General features: G+C 34.9%; 1 protein-coding gene across 4 annotated transcripts in view; it reads left to right on the forward strand.

Annotated features, from left to right (window-relative positions):
* LOC149543496 (protein RRC1-like) overlaps positions 1-25749 on the forward strand; it is a 107584-nt gene that overhangs the window by 67149 nt on the left and 14686 nt on the right. For all 4 annotated transcript variants that reach the window (XM_089798296.1, XM_089798297.1, XM_089798298.1 and 1 more), the window contains 4 exons: positions 7890-8009; positions 8128-8293; positions 21282-21394; positions 21676-21744. In XM_089798296.1, the coding sequence (XP_089654422.1) occupies positions 7890-8009; positions 8128-8293; positions 21282-21394; positions 21676-21744 (468 nt within the window). The remainder of the gene's footprint in view (positions 1-7889; positions 8010-8127; positions 8294-21281; positions 21395-21675; positions 21745-25749) is intronic.

Genomic DNA, 25749 nt, shown 5'->3' on the forward strand with positions numbered 1-25749 from the left:
AAGATTGCTTTGATCATAGCATTATTCTTGATCTCTAATTACCCATTTAGTCATTCTTGGCGTGTCAACACTTTGAATCCTTTTTGTTGCTTCTTTGTGTCAACTGAAAATGTGGCATCCATAGTTCACAAAGCTCACCATCACCACTTCTTTCAAAAGTAAAAAGCATACCAAAATCATCATTTGTTTCCTTATTTATATAACCAATGATTCACCTTTCTATTTTCGATCTTCTATCCAACATTCCTTCACACATTTCCCATCTCAAATCAAGGTTTACATTCCTTGGCATTTATTAGGACTGCTAGCTTTTTGCATAATCGCAATAAAAAACCATCACCCTTTCAAATTTCCTTTTGGATTTCATTTCACATCATAGGCCCCTTCAAACCAAATTTTGCACAACTTCTTTGCCATCTAATCAAACTACCACAACTTCTAAGCTTTAGAGACGCGTCTTATGATCATCGTCTCAATCTTAGAAACTAAGTTTCCGGTTCGGACATGGGTTTGATATTCACTCAATTTGTTTTGGACTGGGTTCGGTTTCGTTTTGGGGTCGTTTGTACTAGTTTTTTTTCCCTCAAAGAGCTTTCTACTAAAAATTTAATCAATCAATGGGACACAAGTTTTGGGCTATTTTTTGCACTTGCTCCACCCACTTGAGAAGAAGATGAAATAGGAAATTGGGTAAATTGACCATGGTTGTCATGTCGTAGACAACTCAACAACTTAAAATGGACTACATGCAGGTAAATGTGACAACCTTCATAGGTAATGTATTGCACAATATATGTCTCGCATTGCATGTAAGGTGACAAACAATATTCTCTTGGTTCTCTGTTTCTTATAAACTTCCAATGGACGGTTTGTGTGCAAAGAAAATTGGGCTTTGGCCGTTCGAGGGTCTTGACTATCTAGAAAGTTTTTACCCTCCCTAGGTAATCCCGTAACTTCTTCAATTACCTGAGGATTGCATTTCTCCCTTAATCCTTTCACACATGCTTCTCGATTCCTCAACGTGTCTAAGAACTGAAATGCTACAACTTCATCATACCCATTAAGTTTTTGAAACTTATCTAGCCATCCCCTGCTTCAAACCTATGTCTGCATGCTTGATTAGATAGTATAACATTGTGGGCTGTCAACTCATGGCGGATTAGATCACCCCCCATTATTGCAAAGACCATCATACCCAATAACTCTCAGAAATTGGATTAACTAGAAGACAAACACAATGGATATTTCAACAAGAGTAACTATGTTTAAGGCAAGATGTTGTAGGCACAATGCTCAAAAATTCAATTGTCGTGTCTTATTTAGGATATATAGTTGCAATTAATGAAACACACATAATCTATTATAGGATTTAACATCATCATATTATGAAGTTTTCTCATGGTCATCATTTTATGAAGTTTTCTCATGGCAAGGACTTCATGTCACATAATGATTGATTTTGAACCTTGTCGAATAGTAGCCTATGGAACTATTCATTAATGCAGATGTTGGATTCCTATTTATTTAAAATTATATATATGTAACAATATGCTACAGAAAATACATTCATACACCACTATGCTAATATTAAAGCAACTTAGCAAAATACACCACTACATATATTAACGATTTAGTTCGAATGGCATTACAAAATGTCAAAATACACCATATCAATGCTTCAGCTCACTATAGTCATATGTGATCAAATATCATAAAAAATCATCATCATTATGCAGTTGCAGATTAGAAACGCAATTAGTGCCACTGGCATTGATAGACTCAGTCGTAACCACAGGATCAACTTCAACATCTCTAAGTATCTCATGAGCACCATCATCAATTGCAAGTGCATCAAAATGGGTTTCCAACTCCGCAGACTCTGGTTCAACATCCTAATGTTTTCCCTCACCTCTTTTGTAGGATTTTTTTTTGTGAGTTGTGAGCCTCAAATTTGAATGCATCAAGACTAAGTTATCTACCTTATTGAAGTTTAGTCAGTTGTCTTTTATTGAGTGGATGAAGGAGTATGTGCTCCAATTCCTCTGAGATGATGATGAGCTAGCAACCTATCAAGATTCACGAAGTTGAAATTATAGAGTGAAGAGTTTTGAATATTTATCAACAAGAAACCATAAGTGAGAATCTTAAGATTAAAGAACTTACCTGTGATAAAATTTTGATGGAAATGGATTGCAAGTGCCAGTATATTTGTCAATGTAAGTACCACCGTTTTGGACCATCAGTATCCTTGTCTTCAAGAGCTTCAAGACAACAATTATTGATGCTCCCAAAACTCATAAATTCAAACCTCATTGCAGGTCGTAGGTGCTCAGGAAAGGTTCTTCGAAGGGCTGCCTTGTATACTTGAGAAACTTTAGGATCTTTGTATGTGGCAACTCTTGTGGTACTCCCCTTGAGGATCGATTGGCTATAGAACCTAGGGCTCAATGCAAATGCAAGTAGATGCAAAGGGGTAGTCATTTTGCTCCATCTCTCTACCGTGATTACCTATAGCTCCTTGAAGAACTTTTATTAGGATCTTGCTCTTTCTCATTTATGATATTTCTAATATCCTTAATCATGGTGTCAGTGTCATCATATACCTCACCCAAGCAAGGCCTATCCATGTCAGTGTATCAGATCATGCTCAATATAGGCTTGGTGAACTTTAGAAGGTACTCTGCACAATCCCACCAAGAGTGATCTAGTATCAATGCCTTAATGGCAGCTGCCTCAGCACTATTAGATTGCCTCTGTATGCTCCAATAAGCATTGTTTACCATTCTAGACAATGCCTCTTTAACCCTGACAATGCGTCTTAAAACAATAATGTTGGAGGTAAGGCAGGACTCGTCAACCTATTTAAAGATCAAAATAATAATAAATTTAAAATTTAAAATCAAGATTAAAATTAAAATCTAAAAACATAGAAAGTTTACTAAACTAAAGTGACCAGATTTCTAAAACAACTTTAAATTTAAAGCAATTGAACTTATCTTCAAGAGCTCCAATTTCGAGAATTGTCTAAATATGGCTTGCAATATATGGTGGTTCGTGAGAAACATTTGGATATCTTGTGCCTCTTCATACGTTTTTTTTATCCACTCAACCTTAGTGCCATGTTTTTGCAGCATTAGGTTGAGTGAGTGCAAAAGATGCGTTCGTACTGCTCCTCAACCAATAAGCTTGCAGCCCTACAATTCTTGGCATTGTCGGTTACTACTTGAACAACATTCTGAGGGCCAATCACTCAAAAGATGTGTTCGTACCGCTCCTCAAACAATAAGCTCACAGCCCTACAATTCTTGGCATTGTCAGTTACTACTTGAACAACATTTGGAGGGCCAACTCGCTTAATGGCAACGAGAGGACCTTCCTTTACCTCTCCTTCACAATCCATAGCTTTCAAAAATATTGCAACTCTTGTAGACACTGCAATATCATTCACCAAAGGATGATTTCTCATGTCTTTCCATCCATTTGATACTATTGTCAACCTTGTTTCGATCCATGAATTCTTGATGCGCAGCATGACAGCCTCTACACAAGCTATCTCATCATCCAATAAAGTGGTGTGTAGTTTCTCATAATCAGGTCGCTTGAACCCCTTTGGAGCCTCATTTACTGCTCTCACTATGTATGTGAGCGGACAACATTAAATGACAATTCATTTGCATAGACGCACCTCGCTATGGCTTGATCGGCAATGCCTCTAGCTTCATTTTGAAATGATGTTTTTAAAACTCTCATTGCTCTCTTACTCACAAATTGTTGTTGAGGAGAAAGCAAGAATTTATGGTCCTCTACTGGTGGTTCATTGGGAGTGGAAGTTGAAGACAGAGATGATATTTTTCCTTTCTTTGAAGGTTTACCACTTAGCAACAAATGAGAAGAATCCCCCCCCCAACGACATGATTTGCTTGCTATTATTCTTGAATGTATTTGTTCACAGTGTGGTTTGGAAGGAGGGTTTTAGGTAGCACTCTGTTTACTCTCAGCTTCCTTTTACAAAATTTAATGCCTTTTTTGAGTAATAAAGCACAAATGTGCTTTCACTCTATTATAAGAGCTACTAGATATTTCTTTGCAATTGCTGCAAATCCACACAACCTCCTCCACCTGACATTGCTCAAACCATTTCCACATATTTCTATAATGGGGAGCATCCTTCGATTTTGAAAATGGGGGTTTCCAGTGCCAAAGCCACTTGCAACCATTCTTAGAATGATAGAATCTACAAACAATACACAACAAAAAAATAAAAATGAAAACAACAAAAAGCCATAAATTTACTAAGATGGGAACAAATTCACAATAGATTCATATTATTATTTCTTTCTGGATTTTGTGTATTAGTATGATATTGAGTTGAAATTCCATAAAAAGCTAAAATACTTACTGTATAAAATTTAAATAACAAAAGATTCAGATAATCATGTAAATTATTAAATAATATACATTTCCACTGTGAATGGTCTGTTCTACCATATAAATAAAAGATTTTATATGCATTTCTACTGTGAATGGAAAATAATAAACTTTGAAATACATGTGCCTTTGAATCAAATGTGCCTCTACCATGAATGGTCTGTTGACTCTGTTATGTACCCAGTAACCTCGTTTTAAGTTTTGAGTGCCTCTACCAGACTGCATTCCTGACGGTTGTAGGCAATAGAAAAAAAAATGGTAAGAAAAACTGCCTTTTTGGAGCACAATAATGTTTCTGGACACAAAGTATAGTGTTTTTGCCTTGCCTTTTGGATGCATGATAATGTTTATGGATGCAAAGTATAATGTTTTTGCCTTCTGTTGATTCTCAGACGCACGATAAAAAAAGGTAATATGTATTTATAAAATGCAAAAACAAGAAAAACATTAGTGTCATTTTAGGGTTGCAATTAAAAAAATGTATAAAAAATCGTTTGAAAAGTCAACAGCAACCAAAATTGTTGGTCATTTGCTCTGGTCTCCATATGGACTCGATTTGTTTTGTCCTCATTCGCTGCAAAATTGCCATAAAGTCGTCCAAGGTCCTTCCCAACAAATGACGACCAATTTTGTAGATTGTAGGCGAATTTGCATCGAATTCGATTTTGCAACAAATCAACTTCCAAACTTGGGGTTGCAGGGAAAAATATGGTAAACTTAGATATTTGCCTTTCATTGAGGTCGAGTGCTGTGTGGTTCACATTTTTCAGTACATAATATAGATCCATGTAGTTTCTTGAGAGGGGGACACGGACATGGGTTTGGGTGCCAAGGGCCTAAATATTATCAATAAATTTGAATTCTATCTGATATATTAGCAATAGGACCTGAAGCTACACAAGTTGTCTCCAAAAGAGATGGATAAAGTCATACAAATAGAGACTTTTAGACTTGTTTATGCTAATTGGGGATGGTGAGGGGACGGCAGTGGAGAGGTGGTGGAGAGTGTGTGCTGTTATAAAATAGAGGTGAATCAAAATTTTCAAGGCAAAAACTGCAATATAACATCTCTGTAAGTTCCCCATAAAAAGCCAAGTAATTTTCACGAAGTTAAAGGTTGTAATTAGTATGACATGTGCCAAACAGCAAGTGACCCAATGGCATTCTCAACAGAGGTGGCAGAAGTGGTGGTGCTGTGGGTATATGTTTCCTCGAAGTCTCCAAGTCTCAGAATTATCCCCATACAAGGGACATGAGTTTTTTAAGGAATTTAAAATTGGAGAACAATTTGTGTCACATAGTTCAAGATTGCCACAATTATATGCCTGGAGAAAGTTTGTTGAGACATAGATTGATGTAGCAAAATAGGCTCAGCAATGTACATGTGTTATGAGATTTTCCTTTTGAGGTTGAGTGCTGCGTGGTTCACATTTTATAGTACACAACATTCCTCCACAAAGTTTCATGACGGGAAGACACAAGGATGAATTTTGGGGACTGGGAGACCAAAGGCTTCAATTTGGGGATAGTGGGGATGGTAGCAGAGTTGTTGTGGGGTGGTGGTGCTGATATAAAAATAAAGATCAATTGAAAACTTCAAGTACAAACATGCAATATAATATCTCTAGGAGTGTCCCATGAACGGCCAACTCGTTTTCATGAAGTTAAAGGTTGCAATCAGTATATAATGACATGTGTCTATAGCAAGCATCCTGATGGCATCTTTGATAGAGGTGGCGGGAGTGGTGGTGTTGTGGTGGGATGTTACGTCCAAGTCCCCAAATCTCGGAACATCCCTCTGCAAGGGACATAAGTTTTTAAGGGGGACACATCCCCGTGAAACATTAGTATATACCATAGAGGCATGTTTCAGGACCATTTTTTCATTATATAGGAAATTTTGGGGCTTTTTTTTGAAGTTGAGGGCATGTTTTACAGCCACTTTTTTCAGTGGCCATGTTTCTAAGCACAGCAGAAATTAGGGCATGCAATGGGGATACAAATACCAGTCTTTGCAATGTTTTTGGGAATTGGTTTTACTGTATTTTATTTTTGTTTTGGTGAATTGTGAACTATCCCCGCAGAAACTTAACCAAAAAATATTGCAGCAAGTACTCAGCAACTCACCTAACACTGAATGTTCTAACTATGGATTGGTTTTTGCTATCAGGTTAACTACTGTGAGTAGCTTCCCATATTGTTTTACTATCCTCGACACTATTGGCCATAGTTGTTGATGCTCCTTATGCACCTTATCAGATCTTGTATCACTGCATCCCCAATAGATCTTTTATTAGTAGCTCCCCATTTCATTCTAGGATTGACTACTTTATCAGCCATAGTTGTGCATGCTCCTTATGCACATTATCAAATCTCAAATCACCACTTTCTCAGTTATATATCAATTAGTTCTCGCTGTGTGAGGTATGATTTACTTGATATTTCTCTTTAATTTTCACAACTGCTATCTAATTTGTAGAGTTCTTATTTTATATTTTAAAATTCTTTGTGAGTAGCAAATAAGAACTGGTTTTGTATTCAGAATTTATTTTATAATCTACCTTAATATCAGACGTAATGAAAAATTTGGGATTTTATATCTTTGTAGTCTGTTATCATAAAATCATAATTTTACACGTAATTCAACAACTGCCAACAAGGTAAACGGAAATTCATAAGAAAGGTGGTTACTCTGTATAAAGTGGGAGCCAAATTTTAATTCATCATAGTGGATAATGATTTTTATCAAACACTTTCTTGTTAAATATGCAGACTTGTTGGATAGATAGAAAGATGCATCTTTTGTTGAAATTTGTGTTATTGCATGCCAAAAGCCCAAGTGAAAACCCTGAGAAAGAGCGGCTACCATGTGCAACATGGTAACTAAATTTTATTTATCAACACAGGCAGTTTTTTATATCGGTACTTACTCAAAGTTTAAACATTGTGAATTGAAATATATATAATTTTGTGAATATATAGCCTTGTCCGATAATTAGAGAGATGCATCTTTTGTACATGGTGGATTGAAATGGATATGTTTTAAATACATACGCTTTTCAATTAGATAGAAAGATGCATCTTATATTGATGCAGGTTTATTGTTCAGCATTACAGCATTGGCAACTGCTAATTGATCCATGCCAAGAAAGCTGTTGTCAATAAACTTTTTTGTTTTGTTTTGAATAATAGGAAATTGGAATAGATATGGCGATAAATAATACAGTGGCTTAGAAATTTGTTCTCAACAAGAAGTGCCAATACGCTAATGAGCAACTGCTTATGGCACTGTTCTATTCACTATTTCTGTTGTTGCATATGCATCCCTGAAAATGAGATTAATTAGAAATAAAATTCTATCTAATATTTTGGCTGTGTAATGAATTGTAAGGCAGTCACTTGTATGATGTTAATTGTTGGATACAATCTTAGTAACACATACACATATTTCTTTTTCACAGCCTTCAAGTCGTTTTGATGAGCTCCCAGATGATCTTGATCCATTTGGAAAATTGCCGGGATCAATTGATGATGGGGATCCTCAGACAACCAATCTTTATGTTGGAAATCTAGCACCTCAGGTAAATGTCTTTTTCGGTCACATTTTAACAACTCATTTTGTTATAACATATCAGACAAGATATCATGCTTCTGAATAAGGTGTCCCTGATTTGTTACATGTATTACCTATGATGTCAGGTGGATGAAAACTTTCTTCTGCGAACATTTGGACGATTTGGTCCCATTGCCAGTGTTAAGATAATGTGGCCAAGAACTGAGGAGGAACGTAGAAGGCAACGGAATTGTGGCTTTGTTGCATTTATGAATAGGGAAGATGCTCAAGCAGCCAATGATGAAATGCAGGGTGAGCAACATTTTCCCTGTCGATTACTGTTTTTATTTTGGCAGGCTAGGTTGAATGAAGTACAAAAAGGCTCAAGTGTACAAAAATAAATTATAGTGGATGTACATAGACAATTTATGCACTTTGGAATATTACATTGTACAATGTTGGGAATGCATAGAAAACCAACATGAAATTTCGAATTGAAAATCCTTTATTTTTCCCATTTCTCTAATATCGTAATTTCTAAATGTGTGCATGTCTCAAATGAAATGCATGCGTCACTTATGCTGTATTTAGTAGTTCTAATTAAAATATAAAATTAGCTTCGCTTTACTTTAGGTGACATTCTCTTTGAAGATACCCAAACTTCCTGATAGGACCGTTCAATGGTTTACAGAAAATCACCTTTATTTTTTTGGATGACATTAGATAGGATAAATTAACTTCTTTACCAGCAGCATTCTTATGTAGTGATAATACCTATCCGCACGTTTTTTTATCCATGTAGATATGGAATTTTTTGCCATTTTAATTGCTGTTTCATTATTTATATGCAATGCGCTTGATGTATTCTATGGATTCTACGAGTCTTCAACTTTGCATGCATACACAATCTCCTTTGAAGCATCCCAAGCTGGCATATACTCAGACATTCCTATTGAATTTACAACTGATCGTGTCTCTGACAATGCCAAGCTATATTTGCTGATCCAAGATGTATCAGATATCCAGTTGTTGAAACTTTGTCATCTACAAGTTTAAAATCCTTGTTTGTTATGTATTCCATGAGGGAATCCTTGGTTCCCTTAAAAAACCCAAGAACTATTTTCATTGCTCACTAGATACATTCCCCAGTCACATGAATGAGTTTGAAATGTATGCACATTGTGAAAGAAATATCTGGTCTTGTATTTTGGCAAATCTCCACGAGATTTTACTGTGTCTTCAAAAGTGCTTGGTTCAACTTTCATATTGTTAGTTTGTATGTTTGACCCAGCACTGTGCAAATTTTCTTGTATTTTTTGTCCTAGTCAACTTCCTTGTTTTGCATTTATGGTGGATTAGTTTATCAAAGTCTGAATGGACACTGAAGAATTTTACCTTAGATTATGCCTTTGTGCAGTGTTCTGTCACTATTTGGTAATGATGGGTATCTTCACCTTAATTATTATTTTTCTTTCTATTGAGTGACCAGTTAAGGCATAATTATTAATCTGCCAGAACATCATTAGGTGCAAATGAAGCGTTCACAATTGTTAAACTCTGACATACACAAAATTGGGATTTGCAATAAGTGCGACATTGTCAATGCCAACGTTGTCTAATCTACTTCTTCCCCCAACACTCTGCAAAATGGGAAGTACCAATTAAATATTTTGAATGAAGTTATGATTGTCATTGCAATAACTTGGTAACCTCTTCTGGATTTTCATCGTCACAACTCTACAATTGAGATTGCCATATCATGGTAATATATTTAACACAACTCAAGATTTATCATAAATATAAATCATTTATCAAAGTACCCATTGTCAATGACATGCCCAAAATTCAAGGCAAAAACACACCAACAATTTCTTTTTAAAGGATAAAACCGAGCTACACACACACTAACTTGAAAGAGATGCAGATAGGTTAACGATATGAGAAAGTTTAAAAGTTCCGAGTTTGCACGGTTAGGTTACAAAGAGTTTAGGGTTTAAGTTTCAAATTAGCATTTACGATCAAGGTGATAGTTGATGATGAGGTTTAAGTATGTTTAAGAGTTTCCATTCCATATTCTAGGTTTAAACTTACTATTGAATTCAATTAAACATTTCACTGAAATGCGCTAGACGTTTGTGAAGAAATTCTTAAAAAGGTCTGATAAATTGGTCATGCCATGGCTACAAGAACACTTGATAACAGGGCTGATAAGGTTCATTGTTAAAGTACACGTGTGCATAACAACATATTATGTATATATTTTCCTAAAATATAATGAAACCTTACTGCACTATCAACATATAATAATGTTATGAAATAAAGTCCTATTATTATATAGATGCAATTAGCTTTACTATGATTACATAAATTAATACTTAACAAGAAGATCAAATAGACTATTTACACATATATATTAATCCAAAAGACCCACAACCCGCAACTCCTATATTACACTATCTATCATAGTTCCAAGAATCACGGTGATTCATGCGATTCACGCGATTTGGTGATTCGATTCAAGCCAAACAATTTTTTGTGACTCGGTGAATCAAATCAGCGATAAAGGGTTTATGAAATAAGTTACTCACTAAATTACAAGGGTTTTTTAAATTTGCCAATTCGTGGGCGATTCGATTCCGATTCATGGCCGATTCATGATTCGATTTGGCCTTGCCGATTCCTATCCGATTCCGATTCTTGTTACTTTGATATCTATAACACAATACCCATAAATTAAACTACAACTAAAGTGATCAATCTTTTTTACAAGCATAATAACTTATGCTTACTAAATAATACTATATTAGCAATCACCTTAATAATTTCCATTACTTACATACTAAAGTACATGCACTAATACTTAACTTAAACTAGCTAACTAAACTAATTAAACACTTATTCTAAAAACACTAATAACTAAAACATATAAAATAGAACATTAAAAAAAAATCATTAATAAATTAATTTCACTTGTCTAATTGCAAACTCAACATATCCTAACCTATACTTAAACATAATCACTACTAAATATTATCAACTTACTTTAATATAACAAGTCTAAAACCTATTAACTTCAAACTAAAATGCCATTATTAGCTATCAATTAATATTTCCAACAAATAAAAGGACTCACTATCTAAATAAATTTATTTACCACTATAATCAAATTACCACTAAACTATACTTACCTATCCTTAATTCCTACATACTTCCTAACCAATCCTATTTCTAACCCTACCTATTCCTAGGCTGTCTCCTACATACCCCACTTGCCAAGTGGGTCTTACACCCCATGTGAATGCTGCCCAAGGAGTATGGCATGTGACCCCAGGTCAGCAAGCGCTTCCCAAGGATGTCAGCACATGGGGAGCTTGGGTTGGGAGTTTAGGCGCTCAAGGAGGTAGTTTGAAGTTTGGGGAAGAGGACCTACCTACCAAGGTCCCTTCCCAACCAAAGTTTATCATAAATTTTTTTTGCTGCATTAATCTTTGTTAACAAAGTCAGCGTGGGTTTTTGGAGAGGGATAGGGTGGGTGGTGTGTGGGCCCCACATGGTTACATTCCCACTCCCTCAACTTTTTTTTGTTTCTTTAAGGCCATTTAGTTTATGATGATGATGGTTTTTTTTAAGACTATTTTAAAAGTCTTATATTTTTATTTTTGTTTGTTCCTAATATGCATAAAAATATATTTACATTTTCCTAATATTTTTATTTTTGTTTGTTCCTAATATTCTCTGTTGCACTTTTGTGGGATGAATTAAATCTCATCCATACATTTTCCAGAAAATGTATGGGATGTATGATGTTTTTTCTTTCTTAGTTTTCTAATGGGATTTCATTTCTAATTCCATTTTATAAAATGTCATGGTTAGATAGTGTGTTGATTTAGTTATTCAATACGAAGATTTACCATCTAATTAATTCTTTTATACAGTTCTAATAATCACTTTTTCTGAATTTGTAAATTAATTTGGTCAAATGAATCTAGAAAGATAGAATTTATGTAATGTATCTAATTAGAGTGATATTCATTACATGAACTATATGCCTCATTGAAATTGGAAACTTGATTCTACTATACATGATCATGAAACTACCTAATGAAGCATTCCTTCATTCCTTCACTACTATTACAAAATGGAAGAAGATGAATTCACACAATACTTTCAATCAATGATATTAACAATACATCTTTTATTTCAACTTTGAGATCAATGGATACAATGAAGGTAATTATTGAAGTGTTACATCAATTCATCACAAACTTTCTTCACACATGGAACTAATATTTCCTTTCAATTGATATGCATATGCATCCTTGTGCAATACCAATAATTTACAAATGATCTTACAATCATTCCTTTCACTACAAGATTTGCAACAATGCAAACAAGGAGGACACAAGTGGAGAATTCTCCAAACCAAAATGTGGCATAATAGAACATGAACTCTCCTTCACAATGACATCAACTAGAGATCAAATTTTCAAGCTTTCTCCAATATTTGAATCCACACAACCTGCAAATAAGAATGAACAATATCGTGGAGAGCTCACCTCCCAACTTAGGCCTCAAGGAGGCCACCCACCGAGCTAGGAGAGCCAAACGGGTGAGAACCACGATCAAACCACAAATGCAAGAACATCAAAAGAACTCCCAACCCAAGGATTTACAATGGGTTTCACCTAAGAATCCATGACAAAGGGTGAAGGTGGAACAACATGAAAGAGATGCCAATACCAATATAAACATTTTTCATGCCTTCGCAAGGCTCATAGTCTCCCCTTCTCTCCCCCAATAGACATCAAAATCATTGGCAAGCAAGGGTCCATACACCTTGCCTATTTTCCCTCTTCTCCATGAGAAGAGACTCTACACTTTCATGGAGGTCACAACCAACCCCTTCACCCTACAAGGCTACTTTTTCCCTTTCCAAGGGTGAGTAATGCCTTCACACCCATGAACAATCACAATACAACAATACGTACAAATGCAAGAATGCATGAACAAGAACTTCAATATACTAATCTATTGCAAGAACTGAAGAAAATCCTTGGCAATAGAATCACCAACCTTACTCAAATGTGTTATGGAATAGAAAGTTGAGAAGAGCCCTATCCTTTGTTTCTCCAATCTTCAAACCCCAATGTCTCTAAATATAGAAGAGAGTGGGCGAACACCTACTAAGTTATCCAAGGGCCTCTAAAAATATCTCCAAATCTCCCCATCTACAAACAATAACTTCTTGAGTTGACCCTAAGTCCTTGGCCATCATACTTGTCTCCTACCATTAATGCAAGTTTGGGCAAGACTGTGGGTAAGAGTGAGGACAAAAGACTTCTCCATTTACGCAACTTTTGGAAAATGGGTTGTTTGGAGCGTCCCTCAAGTTACTTGGGTCTTCAAGTTGTGATAATTAGGTCCCCAACTCATATCCCTACCACATGGGCACTTAAATTCCACTAAATTAAGCTCCTAGGATCATTTTTTGGCTTCTAGAAGTGATTTAAAATTTTGAATTCAAATTCCTATTTGGTGGGACTTCATATGATACCTCTAAACAAATGTGATTAGCTTAGGCACCTAATTAAGTTCAATTTTAGGTTAAGGGTCTCATTGCAAAACCTTAATTGACATGTCATTTACATATAGACATTACAAGTGTCGAGTGACACCATAAAATCACATTATATAAAACAATTGACATGTCACTAATTACAATATATACATTCAAATTACGATCATGAATTAAATTACATGATAACAAGGTTCAAATCTCTTCAATAGATTCAACCTTGGTTTCATGGTTTGCACATAGGTTCGGTTCTTTGTTCTCCGATTAATACCATGGTTAATTCCCTACACACTCAATTCGAATATTAGTAGCTCTAGAAAAACACATGTATGTATATAAATTTAAATTGCATAATCAAATTTAACTCAAAACATTTCAAATTTCATTTCAGTAATCTTTTCCATTTTTACACATTGATTAGATAGAACAAATTTGCATAATTAGAACACCACGACATATTCATCAATTTAAATTAAATTACTGAAATAAACCATCGCAATGCATGCATATATATAAAATATCATCAAACATCATAACTAGAGCATACTAGAGTAATCATCACATGACATAAATAATACAGATTAATGTCTAGTCAGTCAAATAATGTCTCACAATATTGAATCATAATGTTTCCGTGATGAGCACTTTTCTATATGTTTCTTTTCACGTATGGGAGTAGCCATGGTGGGTGTCATATGAGGTGACTCCATAATGTTATCACATTGAGAGATTGAGTGATAAATATCTTTTCCACTAATGGGTATAGTCATTGTGGGTGAGTCCATTACATTAGCACGTTGAAAAATTCCGTTATAAACTTTTGTTTCACAAATGGGTGTCATGTTGACAAACTTCATGACATTGACTATCCGGAAAGATGATTCCCTAACGAAGAGGTAGTGTTGATGTTATAGTGGCATGAGTTATCTTGCCCTCCTTTAGTCGACACACTTTGTAACATTAAGACAATGAAGGTTCAACACATTGAAGAGTCAAGACAATTAAGGGTCATGATAATGAAGGATCAAGAGAAGTTTAAATACTGAAAGAGGGAATTTGCATTTATACTACAAATAGATATCTTTAATTTTAGAAGACTGATATTAAGGGATTTTTTTTGCTGCATATTGATAGATGCTATGATCCCCACTTGAGTTTAGCCTAGAGTTTAGGCAAATCGTAGTCTTCCACTCTTTCATTACACACACACATAAGCATGGTAACATGGGGATGCGTCCCCCCTTTTTGCCCCATGTACCAGAGACGGGGATGCACTGAGGACTTGGGGACTTAGTTCCCTCGTCCCCAGCGGTGCCACCAAATTCCACCACCTCCTTCGAGGTTGGGGGGACGTCCCGGTGTTGACTATTTGCTGATTTGAGTATTTATGTTCGATGTTCCATTTCAATGCAATGTTCAAGTCTTCACTCTTTTACATCTTTATATCTTAAATTGCAATACATCTTTTCATAACTAGCATTTTAATTACCACACTTATAGTATTTACAACCCCCTTGGTCCCCTACTGTCCCCAAATTAAGGCCCCTTTGTCCCCTGTCTTGGAAACTTGTACCCCCATTCTGCCGCCTCCCATCCCCCAGGGCGGTGTAACTATGCATATAAGTGATATATTTGTGGTTAGGTTTTTCTCCCTCAAGTTGGAAGGTTTTCTCAAGATAATTCTCTGTCTTATTATGCATTATTTTGTTTTATTGCTTATCTTCATTTCTAGAATTAAAAATCAATAGGCTCCTTTTGACAAGATTAGTCACATTTTTTCATTCCATCCTATGGTTTTACCTTGTGCAAAGGTTCTAGTGAGCTTTTGCTCATACTTGCTGCATAACTTTCCTAGCAGTACACGGTTCCAACACAAACATCATGCTTAGGTTTTTTATTAAGTTTATAAATAATATAGTTGTAATGTTTGATAAGGTGTAAAGCTCCTTAGAATCTGTAAAGCTCCTAACCATAAATTATCACAAAATTTACAACCTGATGTTGGATAATGAAGACATATTGAGAAAGTTGTTGACATTTTGAGGAAAAATTGGCAAACCTTCCATGTTTTTGTAGAAGAGCATTAGACCCCAAAACTCACAGCCAAAACCCAAAATTTATTAGGAAATATTACTAAATTGAAGATTTTTAAATCATTTTTTCCGAGAAAAATGGTAAGAACCTACAAAGGAATCCAACACAACTTTGCGAATCATACAATCAAGAATTTTCAAGGGGAAAAATTATTGAAACCCATCAAAAAAAATTTAAAGGAAAAAAAAAAAGAAAATCAACGAGAGTTTTTTTAAAAGGAAAAAATAATGAAAATACATAATTTTTTTTTAATGAAAAAACTTTTGAAATCCATTAGAATGCTTAAGGGAAAATATTATGATATCCTATTAGAATTTTTTTAATGGAAATTATGAAAATTCATTAGAATTTTTTTGAAGGGAAAAAATTATAGAAAGCCATAAATTTTTTTTGAAAGGAAAAACTATGAAAACCCATTGGAAAATTTTTAAGGGAAAATTTTATGAAAACCCATTAGAGAAACCTTCATGCAGCAAAAGTTCAAAACACAAGACTTCACATCATAAAACAACACATAGAAGCTACATGCAAATCAAAGGCTTTTTCTCAAAGGAGGAAATTGTGTGATCAAACCTTGTCCAATCCTGGGATTGATCAACAAAAATCTTCAAAGACGGTCTACAAAATTTTCATAAAATTTCTCTAACAATTTTTATTTTAAAAATTAAAATCTTTTTGGAACAAGAAGTTCTAGATCAAAAGAGGCGTGAATCTTTCTTAAAAAAGTTGCCAAGATTTATGAAATTCCATCAACCTACTTTGATGCCATGTTATGTGAAACCGATGTTGTACTAGGAAGAGGAAATGAGCACTCCTTACCTAGATTTACAAAGACGATGTTTCTAAAAGGAACAATTGTGAACTAAAAAAGAAAATAGAAACTACGTAATAAATTAAAGACTAACTAAGATGATCATTAAAGAAACATTACAATATTCTAATAAAATTGTCTTATTTTTAATTTTCCTTTTATTGCAAAAAATACTTTTGAAAGTACACCATTTGACCAAAATGAAGAGAATAAAAGGATAATTAGCCTTAAACATAATCCAAACAAAGCTAAAATTAATAAATGCCCAAATATAAGGCAAGAGACTACAATGCAACGATAAATTGTGAGCTTCTTATCAAGGAGGTCTTCGGTTCAAATCTACACAAAATTAATACAGTATAATAATTAATAATCTATTATTGTTGATGTCTTGTAGCTTTACTCGTATAAATTACGTCAAGATATATGCGTGTGTGTGTGTGTTTGTATACAATATTGTATTAAGAGATAATATATATAACTATAAGAGTTTAATTATGATGATGGACAGATATGTCCCATGAAGGGACATGCCTATTCTCTCACTCTCTTATAAATATAATGGGAGGCTGCAGTTGGAAAACATAGACCAACATAAATGGTTAATACATTTGCAGCAGATCTGAAAATCAACATGTTATCAGAGCCTGGCTGCAAATGAGAAAATGAAAATGGTGCTCCTTGGTGATGAGTATGGGAAGACCAGTGGCTAATCAACAACCTTCAAGTCACCTGATTCATCTTATTGTGCTCGATCACACCTAGTTTCATTTTAGCGACATTCTGATATTCGAGATTGTGAATAGAAAAAGTGAAGGATACATTATCTTTTTTGTATTTCTTGCTTGCAATGAGTCTGCAAGCCTTTGGTTTAGGAAGCAATCTACTGACAGGATTGACTCATGCAATTATATTTTTCAAACAATTTGTGCGCCCTTAAATTAATTGGAAATTTGTTCCCCTGTGAACCATGGATCCGAGCAGCACTTTGCCGACATAATGCACTACTCTGCAATTTTAATTTGCAAGCCCTTAATTTAAAGTTTCAAGATTGGAATTTGAAAGTTGGGCCCTATGTTCAAATTGGACAAGGCTACCACACATATTTCTATGACGCCGTAAATGGAAGTCTGCCTTTACAGAAGCACACATAGTGATTCAAGGATTCAAAGGACAAATATCAACATCAGTCTTGTCTTTAAAGAATTATATGAATTATCTCAAAAAAAATGGAACTTTATAAATTTTGGCAATAACTGGAAGTGATTCTATGCATGAATTTCATGGGAGGCTATACCTTATAGCGCATGACTAATGGTGAATGTCAAATACTCCTATTGTAATTTTCTAGAGAACAAAATAGTTGGGACTAATGGGAATAAGAGGGGTTACGTGGCACTTTGTGTGTATAAAGGAATAATATTTTGTGAAGGATATTTTGCTTATATAAAAAAGAACAGAGATTAATCGGTATCGACCATTCACTTAGGTGATTGGGCATTGTAAGACCGAAGGTTGAATTTACATAAGTGGGAAAAAGGCATAAAAAATTTGCTTTTTTGGGCATGGGTCTATGAAGGTGTCTGGATGGCCTATGGGTGCTCCATTGAAGCCATCCCAAGCATTTGGGTGGGTTTGCCTACCTCTAAGAGGCATCGTCGTGCATCCGAGTGCCTAGGATGTGCATGCCCTATGGGTGCTCCATTGAAGCCATCCCAGGCATCCATGTGGGTGTACCTACCCTTGAGAGGCATTGTCACGCATCTAGGTGCTTGGGATGTGCATTACACAGACACCCACAGGGCACTTGCCTCTGGATCTGCTTTTGTAGGCATTTGGATCCATAGCCAGGAAGCCCACATCGGTAACTAAGTTTACTAGTCTCCTTAATACAATCTTCAAATTTGTATGTAAAAACTCATATATATGATCCTGGATGTTGTGGATGCCACTAAGGCTAAGCACTTGAGCCTAAGATACAGGATGATAGCATGGCTTCATAATGATCTAGGACCTAACTTTGGCATACACATAGGAGGGTCATGGGGTGGAGTGGTCACTGATATAGGATCCTTTGAGCCTTAGTCTTCTAGTATCTAGCTTTTATTTTGATTTTATACCGAATATTCAATTCCATGCATTTCATAATTCATGAAAATTGTAGACAACACTATATATATTTCTATTTTGTTATTTAGTTTAACTTATTTTTTTTAGCCAAAGCCTAAAATTCACATTTATACTTATGTGATCAATCGTAAAATTTGCATTTGTACTTAGGTGTTTAAATCCATAAGTCTTCGAGTTTCTTGGGTTTTTGAATTTGCCGAGTTTGTGCAAGCGCATGTAAAAAATCAGCTTGTTGAGTCTGAGCTGAAACTGGGTTCATATAACTCATTTAATGAATGCTAGGCTTCCCATCTATTTGTAGCTGAGTTATGGGCTTTTTCACTAATAGAAGGGTTACTTCAACTCTGGATGTTGGATGTGATGCCAGGGATATCTTGGTTAATGCTCCCAACGCTGGACATGACCCAATGAAGTTATCAGATCTTGTCTCAGTCCCTTCACAGTGATCAGTTGTGGCAGCAATGACTTCACCATTTCTGGTCAAGCAAGTGGCACTTGATGATCTCCAGTTTTCCATAGCGTTTATTCCTTGGGGTTACTTATTCTTGGCCACTTGTGTTGATGCCTCTTGTTTTGTGTCCCATTGACCTATTTTGGTCGTTCAGACACTTTAATATAATCAATTTCCTGTCTTTCTTGTTTTCTGTGTTGCAAGCCTACAGATTGGGCGACATTTTTCTTTCAGCCATGCTTTGTAAAATAAGTTACCAATACAGGTATGGGTACAGGCACTGAGTACGTGAGTATGTGCATGTCTTTTTCGGGGGTTTGGGTACATGTGTGTATTACATATACAAAGATTAAAAAAAAATCTACAGAGTTATAAAACTAAATCATTTGATTGTAAGATACTTTGCCATTAACCATAAAAAGAAGAAAAAACACTTTGTGATGATTTTGAAGTCGCTTTTTGTGACTGGCACGTAGATGCACTCCAGATTTATCCAGAGTCTTGGATGTGCATCTAGTACGCATGTGGACTGCATCCAGACCCATTTCACACCTTTAAGATGTGAAACTGGTAACTAAGTTCATAACTCATTAATGATTGAAGTTTGTTTAGCAACATATTCTATCTAGTTTACTTTGAACCGACTTTGAAGTTCAACTGCATCTATTGAAATTGCCTTTCAGTTTTTTTGGCTCATAAATAAATATTTATTAACATTTATTCTTGACCAAAAATTATTGTTTCCACTAACTAGATTCTCCTCCAACACCTTTTGTCTCTGATTTTTGTTTACCCTTATTGTTTCTTCATAGAAATTGTTTCTGATTTCGAAACTTGGTTTCTGTTTCTTTTGGAATTTCTTCTTTTTAGTTGACATGAGTTCTATCCTTAATTTCATGAATGCAAATTTTTTTGTTCTCAGATAATCTAATCTACTTGAGTCACCCTGTTTTACTATTTTTGGGTGTGGATTAAAACTTCTGGTCTTATACCCAAATACAATGAGGCTGGCTTCTACCATTATGGCCTTCAAGCTACATAAAAAAGATCCCGTTTTATAATGAAAGAAGGTGTGATAAGGTCCAGCCTCTTTGAGCCTTACCATCACTTTGCTATGCATTCTCTCTTTCAAATTTTCATCACATTCATATAAGGAGACGGGGAAATTTCCCATGCTCATTAATAGAATGATATCCTATAGGCCATGTAATGTTGTTCATAAAGGTTAATTAACTTCATGGCAGTTATATTCATTTATATATGTCTAGACTCATTGCCTGACCTATTCTTTTTGCTTTTTGGGTCAATGTTTTTTTTATATTGAAGAGCTGTAATATCTGCTAGCTTCCGATATTTGGTACATTTTGTGCAGAGTTCTGAGAATCACCACGAAATTGCCTGAATCGCTAGTTTGGCGATTTGATTCAGGCTGGGCAACTTTTTATGAGTCGTGAATCGGTTCAGCCAATTTTTTCCCACGAATTGCCTGAATCGCTGATTCATGGAAAAAATCGCCTGAATCGGCAGAAATTTAAAAAAGAAAAATTTTAATTAAAAAAAAAAGAAGCAAACTAAGAACCATAGCCACGCCTCTCACACAGTTGACTAAAATAGTAAATCATTCATCTCCAGTAAGGAATAGAACTATCAGTTTTCCACCCATCAAGGAAAGGATTCATAATCTCCCCACAATGTCAGGATTTGACAACTCAGAAAGAGAAACATCTAAAGAATATGTACTCTTATACTTTTGCAACAAATACAATTGGATAATTACATCAGTGGTGTCATATAGAAGAACAATGAGGCAACATAGTTCCGAATTCATATGGACCACTAGAACATTGGATATTTAATCAAATTAAGTTAATAACTCTCCATTCTTAGCAAATATAATACATCTGATATATCCAATTACATAAATTGGGCCTAGGACTGATATATTAATAATATAAGTTATATTCAATAAAGGGTGCATGAAATAAGTTTTAAATTGTTAAAATTTCTAAATTTAAAGGGTTTTTTTAAATTTGCCGATTCATAGCTGATTCGATTCCGATTCATCCCGATTCACAATTCGATTCGGTCCGATTCCAATCTGATTCCAATTCTCGTTACTTTGATTTTGTGCGAAGAACTATTCTATGTGAGATCTTCAAAATAATAGTCAGATATGTATTGCACCTTTTTTTTCTTATCATTAAGCTGATTATATCATTTGGACCTCATATTACTTCAGGTGTTGTAATATATGATTATGAACTAAGAATTGGCTGGGGAAAATCTGTCTCACTTCCATCTCAGGCTCTTCCTGCTCCACCACCAGGTCAAATGGCTTTCAGAACTAAAGAGGTTTGTTCTTGATATGTGCTTGGTTTTAAATTTCTTTTCAAGAGGTTTGTATTTGAGATGCATTTAATGAATCTTCTCTATATTTACCTAGTATGAATTCACACATGTTTTGCCAAAGCTTTTGTATTTTTAAAGAGAAACAGCCTGCAAGCAATTTGTATTTTTTCAAGTAATTGTGCTGGTCGGCAAGAGATTTGTGAATGTTATTTAGGTTAGATGTTTAACAGACATTTATGGTATATCTTATGCCTAATTTGAATTTACTATGTTTATCAAAGCAGGGTGGTACAGTGGCTTGGTCAGGTTCTGGTGCTCCAACTCCTGTTGTCTCAAGTCAGGCTGCTGAGGTGGTAAGTAAATTATGTTAGTATTGCTTTAACCAAATCAAGGCCTTTCATCTTGTGTTAAAACTTTAAAGTTTCTTGGGTTAGCATCATTTGTATGAGTTCCATTTTATTTAATTGTTCAGGTATATTATTTGTTTCTGGTAACAAGGGACTGTTGCTAAACTTAGTTTTTCTTTGTATCAGTTGACAATCTATAGCATATTAGTTATTACCTTAGCATAAATTTATTCATCAGTGCACAGGGCAAACAATAAAGAGACTGTGTATGAGACTGAAGGAATTATGATATTATTGATGTGGAGACTTAGATAACTCATGGTTACATATTCTATACAAGCGAATGTTCATGATCTACTCACATGTTTTTTTCAGTTAGATTTGTTTGTGATTTATTTTAGTGACATGCCAGGATGTAATGTTTATTTTTGTAGAGTGCATTTCATGTGCAACAGTACTATTTATTTCATAAGTGAAGTTTGCTTGAATTTATTTACAAAAAGCAGGCACAAATACAGCTATCTGGTTCTACAAGATAAATTTTGCAACAGTATATGATAATCTGGAACCAAGTTGTCCTTGGCTAGGAAAACTGGTACTCTTATCATACTGTCTTCATAATTTAACATAAATTGCTTATGGGGATTCTTAGTAATCTGTTCTGTGATCTTGGACATTTCATATCAAGTCAGTTTCAGTGTCACATCTTCACCCTTGAACCACTGCTTTCACATATAAATGCCAAATATTAGGTGGGTTATTGGGTCCATCCACATCCTGAATCCATGAATGAATTCGTAAATATGCCAAAACTACATCCAGACTTCAGCTATACATGCTATGACTTCAACTATGAATGAATGAATTTAACTACATTCTGGCTTCAACTATACATGCAATGTGAATGTGATTGAGTTTGTATACATGCCAAGAAATCAACTAGGCTTGATATTCACATTTAGGCTTAGGCCAGACTAGTTGGTGGACACGCTATGACCCTTAGGATCACTGCACACGCTTGCCCTTTCTCATCTCTCACATGTTTCTAGTTCCGCTATTGTTGACAGGAACTACACAAATAGGTTTGTTGACTCTCCACAGAGGAATGCGATTACTTTAGTGATAGTGAAAGATCTTGTTGGAGTGCTTGGTGTGTTGCATCTGTTATATTGCAAGACAACTGATTCGGGGATAGCTCAACACAGCGGTGGAATGTAGAGCTAGAGGAGCCATGACTATGTGATGATGAACACAATGTGTAGATGGGATTGGAGGAAATAATTCCACTTCCTTACAGTTCTAATGATGAGTTTTCTAGATATCTCCACACAGGAATGTGTTTACTTTAATGTTGTGAAAAATCTTGTTGGGGTGCTGTGTGTGTTGCATCTGTTATATTGCAAGACAACTGAGTTGGGGATAGCTCAACGCAATGGTGGGATGTAGAGCTACAGGAGCCATGACTATGTGATGATGAACGCAATGTGTAGATGGGATTGGACAAATTAATTCCACTTCCTGACAGTCTAATGATGAGTTTTCTAGATATGCAGCTGTAGACGATTTCTGAGCTTGTTGCTCAAGCAAAACAGCTATGGATATCATTTTAAGCAATTTAATTTTGTTATTTTGATGCTTTTCACTTTTATAATGAGACTCTAGTTGGTGCTTAGAACTTTCAGCATCACTTATTTGAATATTTCAATTTAAAATGAATTCCCATTTTCAGTTACTATGATCATTGATATTGAGATTACTACATTTTGTCTTTTTGATGTATGAGTCAACAATTCGAACTGGGCCATGGCATTCTTAAGTTGTCAATTTCCATGGTTTATATGTTATCAATCTATGAGTAAATTATATATTCATTAACTTACATAAGTGTTCCATTGCTAGCCCCAAAATTTTTGGAAAACTTTTGCCATCCTTGAAAACTTGTACCCTCAATCATGCACAATCTTGATAAACTCAAATATCTTTAGGATGATTGGTTTTAGGAACAATTATGAATGGTGACATGTCTGGCTTGATTTAAAAAGCACAAAAATGAGACAGCCATTTATAACAACCCTAAATGAAAATAAAGCACAATGAAAACTAAAATGAAAAAACAAAACATATGCATTTTGCTATTTTATGTTTTGTTAGCCAGTCCCTTGATGTTCCCAAAGCTTTTGGCAATTTTTTGGCATCCTCTTAAAACCTGTACCCTCAGCCATCCACAATTTTCAGAAAGACTTTGAAATATCCTTGGGATGATAGATTTTTTAGAAAGTACTCTGAAATGGTGACATTTATGGCTTGATTAAAACAACCAATTTAAAGAAGAAAAACACAAAAAATGAGGAAAAGGCTGGTAGTGTAGCCCACAAAGACCCCTATACGCATTTATAAATTATAACAACCTAAATCTAAATCAAGCACTGTAAAAATTAAAATGAAAAAATGCATGTTTCCATTTTTAATGTTTTGTTAAGGAGAAGATAAGGGAACAACAGTGAGAAGAAGGCAAGAAGAAATCAAAACTAAATTTGAAATATGTATATCATCTGTTCTTTGCATTGTTTTTTCTGGCATTTAAAACATTCAGTGAGTTTTTGTTTGTTTGTTTGTTGACATTATGTTTGCAATTGTAGCTGTATTTTATGCTCTCAAGTGAAAAGAGAGCAGGAGTGAGGATAGTGAGGGTGAAGACATTCAGATACAACAAAGAGGCTTTAGGTATGGTTGGAGATTCTTCTGGGAGTGGGAGTGTGTTAGCACTGTTGGGGAATGTGAGTTGAAATAATCCATTTAAAATCGAGGGCCTATTTGTTGTTTGCCGTTGCACCAAAAGATCAACCTTTTAATGCATGATACAACCACTGGACTTATAGATGACACCAAGGCGGTTAGGCCATGTTGTGAACCACTGCTGGGTTTTATTGAATTGAGACAAATGTCCTCTTCTTACTGTATGCTGTATATGGTTTGTGTTGTTACTCGCTCAATTCTCTCAGCAATAATCTGTTTTTAGAGCTCGATCTGCGAATTAATCTTTTGATACCATGTATTCCAATTTCAGACATAGGTCAGAATCTTCCCGTGAAATCAATTTATCCATTAATATTTAATTTCTGATTGTATGTGAAAAGCATAAATAAATTATAAAATTCCGGTTTCTCTGAAAACTTATCACAAATACTGGACAAGCAATATTTTTTTCAGCTATTAGTATTTTCCTAAGGTGGATCTAATTATATAAAGAATTGTTGAACTTAATTGATCCAATCCTATGACTAGCAAACTTACCAGACTTTTCTATTCATACATTTTTTATAGTGACATTTTTAGATGCTTCATGGTTCCCGAGGTCAGTTATAGAACTTCAAATAAAATAGTCTTGAGATTTTATGATCAATAGAGTAATCAATCTTGGCGTCACCATCTCAACTAAAATTCTAGTTTTGTTTCTATATCTTGTGATGCTTGACATTAGTTTTTGCCATAGTTTCTGGAAACTCATCTGTCCCTCCTTGGGTGCGCGTATCCCCGTATCCAATTTGGATATGTATCTGATATGGCCTGAATACATGTTGTATACCCCCATGTGTGTACAAAAAACCTTGAGTTTCCAACCATGCTGAATAGTAGAATACTAAGTGATTCAATTTTTTTTAATTTGACATAAATTTTCCCAAATTTAACTTCGAAAAAAACTTCATTCATTCAGTTATTAATTTTTTTTGTTTTGGTATAAACAAAACCTATACCAAATGAGAAAGACAAATGAATATTTTCCTATTTCAGCGACCCATTTGTTGGGTTACCTTCCAATGCAACTCTGCTATCTTTGCATATCATAAAGTGTTAAATTAACTTATAATTATTTATGTAGCATTTGTGTCTACATTGTTTTTGAAGCAATGAAGATCTCCTCTAATAACTTAGCAAACTCTGTAACATAGATGTGTAGGCATTGTTTATTAATGTTGTATCCATTTTGGGGGTCTTAAAAAATGGCTGTAT

The sequence above is a fragment of the Cupressus sempervirens genome, chromosome 8 (genome assembly GCF_028749045.1).
Source record: "Cupressus sempervirens isolate cs-2001-9-10 chromosome 8, ASM2874904v1, whole genome shotgun sequence".
In the NCBI taxonomy this organism is placed as follows: Eukaryota; Viridiplantae; Streptophyta; class Pinopsida; order Cupressales; family Cupressaceae; genus Cupressus; species Cupressus sempervirens.